The sequence below is a fragment of the Pleuronectes platessa genome, chromosome 4 (genome assembly GCF_947347685.1).
Source record: "Pleuronectes platessa chromosome 4, fPlePla1.1, whole genome shotgun sequence".
In the NCBI taxonomy this organism is placed as follows: domain Eukaryota; kingdom Metazoa; phylum Chordata; class Actinopteri; order Pleuronectiformes; family Pleuronectidae; genus Pleuronectes; species Pleuronectes platessa.
Genome location: NC_070629.1, coordinates 12,009,775 through 12,017,827, shown reverse-complemented (window position 1 = coordinate 12,017,827; position 8,053 = coordinate 12,009,775). Strand labels below are relative to the sequence as shown.

At 40.4% G+C, this 8,053-nt stretch overlaps 1 protein-coding gene across 2 annotated transcripts; it reads right to left on the bottom strand.

Moving 5' to 3' along the window:
* Nucleotides 1–455: 455 nt before the first annotated feature.
* On the bottom strand, nucleotides 456–5,320 carry c4h5orf34 (chromosome 4 C5orf34 homolog). Of its 2 annotated transcripts, none has more exons than XM_053421802.1 (11): nucleotides 5,054–5,320; nucleotides 4,885–4,974; nucleotides 4,558–4,797; nucleotides 4,095–4,357; nucleotides 3,942–4,013; nucleotides 3,274–3,394; nucleotides 3,026–3,117; nucleotides 2,864–2,942; nucleotides 2,700–2,788; nucleotides 2,556–2,602; nucleotides 456–2,418 (listed from the first exon to the last, which is right to left on the bottom strand). In XM_053421802.1, the coding sequence occupies exons 1-11, from the start codon at nucleotides 5,255–5,257 to the stop codon at nucleotides 2,237–2,239; spliced, it is 1,479 nt and encodes a 492-aa protein (XP_053277777.1). In that variant the 5' UTR covers nucleotides 5,258–5,320; the 3' UTR covers nucleotides 456–2,236. The 2 variants fall into 2 exon arrangements, 1 of the variants encoding a protein (XP_053277777.1); XR_008338402.1 differs by having other exon boundaries at nucleotides 2,325–2,418; nucleotides 2,700–2,783.
* Between the last annotated feature and the right edge of the window lie 2,733 nt (nucleotides 5,321–8,053).

Below are 8,053 nucleotides of genomic sequence, written 5' to 3'. Positions count from 1 at the left end.
ATGGCTCCCCCATGAGGGCGTGGCAGTGCTTCTTCACCTCCACAGAGCGCCTGTCCATCCTCCACTTCTCCATCTCCCAGTCACTCACCGCTGAGGAGGGGAAGACAGTGAAGACCTGGCAGAAGGAGATCTTTCCCCAAAAAAATCTTCTGTGGGTTTAGGGAGCGCTACAACAACACCAGCTTTTCTCGAGCCCAAAAGCCCTGGTCCAAAAAGCTCTTACAGGTCCAATTACAAATGATTTACATTGTGTGTGTGTGTGTGTGTGTGTGTGTGTGTGTGTGAAATTATAAATATATTTTTCTATATTTAATGTACATACAACTTGAACTTACATAATCACTTTTTAATAAAATCATCTAAAGAAGCAAACTTAACATTGACTTGAAATTTTATTTAAATTGAAATAACTTTTAAGTAAAGCTGTCAAATATATGTAGTAAATCTAGTAGATAGATAGATAGATAGATAGATAGATAGATAGATAGATAGATAGATAGATAGAGGGTTCATACACATTTTGACCAATGGATTTCCATGATTTTATAGCGCATTATCCCGCCTGCTTCCCTAACGAACTTTTCAATTGGTTTGAGAGCGTATGCCTGCTTATATATTGAGCGTATTTCTTTTAAAAGCATCCGAATGATTTAAAACTCAGGGTAAATGAACAACATGAATTTATGAATATAACAAATTTCCACGACTTCTCCAAAACTTTTGGGATTACATTTTTTTCATGCAATTTTCCAGGCCGGGAAATAAACATTAAACAATTCCATGACTTTTCCAGGTTTTTCATGAACGTATAAACCCTGTTTAATGTAAAGTGCCTACAAAAGTGCCTACAAATGTCCCGACCAATCAGAATGAGCCAGACACTTCTAAGCACTTATCATTGAGGCAAAATGCCTAGAAATGTCCCACTCTTGTGGTTAGGGATCTGCAAAACTTGGGACACTTGTAGGCACTTATCAAGATAGATAGATAGATAGATATATAGATGGATCCAAATGTGTAAATTCTAATTTATGTTTATAAAGAAGAGCAGATAGTGTGTATAGATAATCATTTTCAATGCCAGAGCTCTGACGTCACCCATGACGTCGACATTCCTCAGGAACAGTAACTGACACAAAGATAACGGATCTCGCCCACGAAGCCCCATGTCATCTGAACCGGTTCTGCAGATGATTTAAGATATGTCATCAGATGCTTTTATCATGACACTAACAGCTCACTCTCTAAGTGTTCCCTTAGGTTTTAAATGAACAGGGGTTTAACACAAGGTTGCCAAATTCCACCATCACTCTTGTGAGTAGACGCAGGACAGTGAGCCATTGAGTGTCATGACAAACCAAATGGATGAAAATGCTTTGCCTTTAAAAATGTTGACTTAAAGCTAATGTAATAACACATTCATTTTTTAAAAGCATCTTGTTTTCCTCTGAACTTGAGAAAATGCTATTTCTTTAATGAGCTATTCATTACTGCCATCTTGTGGCAGCATATGGTACCCACATTATACCTCAGTCAAGTATTTTGAATTTCTTATTTCAAAAGATGCTGAGTTGAGGGAAACTCTGAACATTTTGTGCAAAATTATAAATGTAAATCAAGATTAGAGAGATGGATATTATACATTTTTTTTAATGTGTATACCTGTGTCTAAAAAAGCTATAAAGACCATTAACACATTAAACTTCTATCACATCTGGAATAGAAAACCTCATTATATAAAAAAAAGCAACAATGGTAAGAGATTATGAGGATGTTGGTTTACAGGCCATTGACTTGTATAAATGAGTCTTCAACATGAAATGGCTAGTAATTGACCATTGGTAATCAATAATCAATAGATGCATCAATTGCAATATATATTATCAAGCAGCTGTCTCTCTGTCACTTGTGTCTATGTGTTTTTTTTCCCAGTTACTCCAGCTCCCCCCTACAATCCATAGCAATGCAGATTGGGGTTAGATTAATTGGAGACTCTACATTGAATATGATGATGAATGGTTGTTTGTCTCTGTATGTTGACAATGTGATTTGCTGGTGTCCTTTTCACAACATTTTATTGGTCAAAATGATCCAAACCATGAAACATAGATGCATATGTCTTTTTTTTATGTTATTAGTGATTTTATGCAAGTGTTTGTACATAACAGTTAAACTGCTTTACATCTTCCCAGGGAAGATCAAACGCAGGGGTTCCTGCTACCTTTCCGTCACTCCGTCAAGTCAGTGTTGTTGCAGACACGAGAGCATCAATCTCCTGTATGGCCTTGGATGTCCTCTGAAGAGCTTCAGCAATGGAGCTCTCACTCAGTGGTTCATGAGTCTCCTCCTCTGCAGAAGGACATTTCTGCTCCAAACATGCTTTCTCACCTCTTTGCAGCTGGCTATTCTCCAGAAGAACTGAACACAGTGTTAAAGTGCATAACAAAAGCTATTGCCAACATAAACATGTGTATTATGTAAAATCTCATAACAACTAAATGAATCGCTATTGTGTGAATCGCTCTTCGTGCTGTCGTCTGAGTGCTGAAGGATACAGTTGAACCGTTGTATCTTCTCCACTTCTGCAGCTACAATATCTGACCTGAAGGACATGGAACAGATCACATTAGGCACATAACAAAGTATCCAACTCACAATCCAACAAATACCAAACGAGCGACCAGAAAAATTAAACTCACATGTTTTCTTGTCTCTCTGTAACAATCATTTGATGCTCCACAGGTGCAAGATTTCCTTCAAGCACTGCAGGTTTAGAAAAATATCTGCTCTGCAAACAAGATACCATATTAATATATTTTAGAAGCTGGTATATTGTGGAAATACCGTAGATATGAGCAACTACCTCTATGGTCCCTTGCAAGCAGCTGAGTGTTGCAGGGAGCGTCAGCGATTGTTTGGCCTGGTCATAGCAGGTGAGGATCCTTCAAAACAATGACGTGATGGTTGGAGACTTAAATAAAATAAAGCGATGACATTTATCTGATGGTTACATACGGTTCCTCACCTGCTTGCACGATTCACAATAGAGCATATGGAGTAGGCCTGTCCAACTACAACTGGTGGAAGGTTATTCAGATGGTATGATATCTCTTTCACCTGCGAAAATAGATACAAACAAATAAGTTTTCCTTGTGCATTTATGGAAAAATAAAATAAACTCTATTGGCTTTGTGTTTAGCTTCCATATCAACAACGTGCCATTTTTTATACAGTTGATGAGACTGTATGAAAGCTGCATGATGAAAGACTTACCCGCCCTGACTGGAGCTCAGGGCGGTGATGGGTAAAGTAAGTGTTGAGGACACCATTAGATCGGATCACTGATCCATCTCCTGGAGAAACCTCTATGACTGAGACAGCTCCACTCAGTATCCTGCACAAGAGACAAGTGCTAACACAGTCACTGTGTAGCTAAACATGGGAAAAGTCAAGGTAGAACAAAAATAACACTTAACACCTAAGTGTGAAAAAATTTACCGCTTTTTTTTGCCTTTACAAAATCAAGTCAAGCTAAATGAAAAACATATTTTGCATATCTCCTATCATATACACTAATTTCAATGCTTCTTTCATTCAAAGCAAACTACTGTCTTAGAATTATAATATTTCATTATTATACCATCTAATTCATAATAGTCCGAATAATATTCTTTGTTTTTATTAGAACAAAGTACTTCACAGGAACAATGAAATAAAGAATTATAACTAATTTAGTTAAGTAAATAAATAAAAATTACCTTTATTTAAAGAAGGGATTTAAAAGCAGTAAGAGATGAAGCATTTGTGACCACAGCTGCAAGCTCTTTCAAGAGACCATACTGCAAAGGCATATGTTTTTATGACTATGGAGTGGAGATGCCGTTTCAGAGATAAACAAAGTAATAAAGCTCTCTAAGGATCGTGAAATCCTGCACATCTACCTGTAGGTGACTCCTTGACACCACATCACTTTCATCAGCTCTGCTGGAAGGTCCTCATCTTTACTCTTCCACCTTAAACACATGAGGCCAGAAGCCCAAATCAGTTACAGAGCATCAATAAATAACGCACAAGATCCATCTTAATCAGCAAACCTGTGTCTGTGAGGGGACAGACATGTGAGAGCCAGTGCCTGAGGTAGACAAGACCTTCTCTCTTCACTAGATATGTCAGACATGTTTATTTTCCTGTCTGCTTGGGCAGAATAATCGGATCCAACCGCTGCGACTTCTTTAGGTTGGGAAACACGCGTCGTCCAGTGGTGGAGAGCTAAAGAGAGAGGGTAGCGCCACATGGGGGCATAAGCAAAACACGAGTGATGCTGGACCACTGTGGTGGATTGGTACATCGCCCCCGGCTGGGAAGAGAAGAGACGAGAAATTAAATAGTTCATCAAAGATGAGATGTAAGCAGGAGTAGGTTTTTAAGAAGCATGACCTTTGTCTGAGAAGGGCTGACAATCAGAGAACAACTGATCTAACTGACTCATCCCCTCTGCTTCCTCTTCCCAGTTCAACCTCTTTGGTCTTTAGTGCTCTGGCAGATAAGATCGCTTACATGCTGCTGCCTGCTCGCCCTGCATTCCGCATCCCTGCTGCAACTCTCCGCACTGTGCTGATGATTCTGAACCTGGCTGAGTCTGCACTGGAACTCGATGGAGAATTCTTCTCCTGAGGGTGACAGCATCAGCGTAGCTCGTCCCTCCTCAGACCGGATGATGGTTTCACCTCCAGGTCCGAGCTCAGCTTCACAGGAGGAGAACTCAGGCCACATCACATCTGAGTCAATACTGCAAGACTGCAGGTAGAAAATTCAGATGGCAACATGATTAAGACAGCAGCCATTTGAGGGACCAACTGTGGGATAGGAAGTGGTGTATGCTACCGTCTTGTGTTCAGCAGGGACGAGTTCCTGTGGCAGGTATGGTCGACTTGCAAATTTATTCCTAAACGCCAGAGCAGCTGTCATCAACTCCTGCAAAGTGACGCCAGCACGTTGAATACACGGAGGTCAGCTGTTGTGTTGCAGAGGATAGCCTGGTCCTGACATGTACCTTGTATGAGCTGATGGTGAACCTCGTCCTCTGGCGGACCCTCTCTCTGGGCTGCAGAGGATGCAGGGAGGGGTGGGAGGCTTTCACCAGCAGGAACTCACCGCCGCACGGGGACACTTGTAACTGGGATCCGTTCACGTAGCGGACGTCCACCGACTCGTCCTCCAACATGACCATCGAGCTGACACTGGGGTCGGTCTCCATCTTCAAACTACCTGGACAAGAAACGCGCTAAAAGTCAAAACACCGTGATGACGCGTCAATCAACGTCACTACCCGGCGACGGTTGTTGTTGGCGAGAGGGAGAAAATCTTTCCGGAAGGGCGTTAAAACGCTAATAATTTATTTACTGTACATTGTATCACATTTTTTTGTTGATAACCACATTCTTAACAACCAGCAGTACAAACAAGACTATTCAACTGTGCCTTTCAAACTCTATATATTTTATATTTTTTTCATTTGTACTTATTTATCACTTTTACTTTCCTTTCAGCTGCTGTAACGTGATACATCGTGCTATATTGGGACAAATACATGAATAGCTTGTCTTAATTCAATGAGATAATTAAAAATGAATAAAGAAACAAATAAAAAACTTGATAATATATAGGCGGTTGCCTAGGGCGCAAAATGCCGAGAGGGCGTCACAAGAGACTTATTTATCATGACGTGACACATGCAATGTAAAACAGGGTTCCCACGCTTGCCTTGAAAAAAATTCCATGCTACCTCCTGATTTTCCAGGTACCATATTAAGTAATGATCTATAGGCCCCTGAAGCTTTCCGCGCCCCCCTCCCCTCACAAACACAACCCCCTAGGACACCTGACTACTAACTTGATTTAAAAGATGTGCCAGTCAAGTCTACATTGTAAATGCTTAGAGATTATGTCTTATTGATATATCAATGCATGAAATAATGCAACAATCTGTAGATGAACAACAATTTATTGAACGGGAACTTTGAGACACATGAGCACATGAGGGATTGATATTTGTTCTCTCTTCCACTCCTCTCCTATCTTATCCTGTCCTCTTCTCTCCACACCTCCCCTCTCGTATCCGCTCCTGTCTTCTCTTCCTACTCTTCTCAACTCCTCTCCACTCTTCTCCCTTTTCCTCTGTCATCCTCTACTCTTGTATCCTCCTCTTTCATCTTCTCCCCTCTTCTCTTCCTCATCCTGAATCTACAGCGTGTCATTGTCACTCACTCCTGTAATGCATCACACATTTGAGATTATGAGTCTTACGTAGAAGAGGTAATATGCCTACCCTTACTCTGTAAAAGCTTTTGTAAATCAAACTAATGAACCTAAAAGGAAAAACATAAGGCTGGTTCCCCTGTGGTTCCTCAGTACAGCAACCTCAAAAATGTCTCACCCCAAATGTTCCTATTTAGTAATATCATTTTTTTAAAGAAAAAACGAAAAATCACAAAATAGCTAAAAGTAGATATAAGAATGAATGTTACAAAATTTATCAAGACTAGACTGGTCATGTCAACTAGCATAGAAGTAATGTCACAGCCTAATGTGAAAATGTATTGGTAGTTAGCTAGCAACGCAAGCTAGCCAACACTAGCTAGTTAGTTAGCAAGCTGAATGTTGGCTAGCAAGATTGCACTGCATGTGCTTGCTAACCATCATTAATGAATCCAAATTCAAAACAAACTCCCCTAAATGTGGTGAATAACACGGTTTTAGGAAAAGTCAGTGAGTGAAATACATATGGGGATCGAACATAGTTCAAGTATTTTAAAAGCAAGGTAAAAATTACGTCAACAATTCTAGTGTAAGCTGAAGCTAGCAAGTTGCAGCTTGCTAGCTAGCAAGATTGCACAGGTTACTAACGTTGATAAACCCAGGTTTATCACACAGTTGAAACACAGCTTCTTACATTTGAGGATAAACTTGCATAAGAAGTTTCACTGTAGATGTCAAGGCTCCTGTGTTGGCTGGGAAATGCATGTATTTGACCCTTCTATTGAGATCGCGAGTAATGTTTCTCGGTTATTATTCCCGAAGTCCACCAATCCGAAACTATACTTTTAAAGTCCATATCACCAGGTTGCCTCATCAAATTCCAACATCCAATACACCAGATAGGATTCCAAGAGCATGTTCTACAACATGGGATCATCCATTTCTATCTACAGTAAGAGCTGTTCACATGTAAAGGGTTTTTATAAACTTATCTTAATTCTGTGTTCAATAGTTTCATTTTATTACTATTTTACACATCATCCAATACAATTTTCCAGGATAACTGTTTCAATTTCCATGTAATTGTTCACTTTTGCTCAGTTTCCATGACTTTTCCAAACCTGGAAAATGAAAAAATAAATTCCATGTTTTCCAGTAGCAAACTAAATGAATCACACTGATTTGTTTCACTCCAACAATGTGTTAATTGATCAATGAATCCTGTGTGTATATTCAGAAAGACAGAGGTAGATGTTACTATACTCGTTATTTTTATTCAAAAAGTTTAACATATTTACAACACATCATTAGATCATTTCAAATATGTACAAAGGGGGACAGGGGAGGGGTTTGTTTTGAGGAGTAGAAAAAGGGTGAGGGCGGGGGCTTCTCCACCTCTTCTCTCTCCTCCAGCTCATCTCGGCCTCCTCCTTTCTGTAGCTCAGTCCCATAGTTGGAGTTTTCTCCTGCTGCAGTTTCGTTTCCTTTCGGCCCTGAAGCAAGCACCTTCTCGTTCTCCTTCTCCATGTTGACCTCCACCTCACTGCTCACTTGTGCAGACTTGCTTCCAGAATTTTAGCCTTGGCCTGACAGTCAGTGAGCTTGGCCAAGCAGTCAACATAGGCCCTGAGGCGAGCATGCCCTTTCTCTACCTCCTTCGTTATGACAACATCTTTGTCTTTCAGCTGGTTTTCCAGCTGCTCCACCTTCTCCGTCAGGGCCTGGATCTCATTCTCCTTCTCCGTCTCCATCTCCCTCTCGGTCTCAGTCTCAATCTTAATCTCCCTCTCCTTCT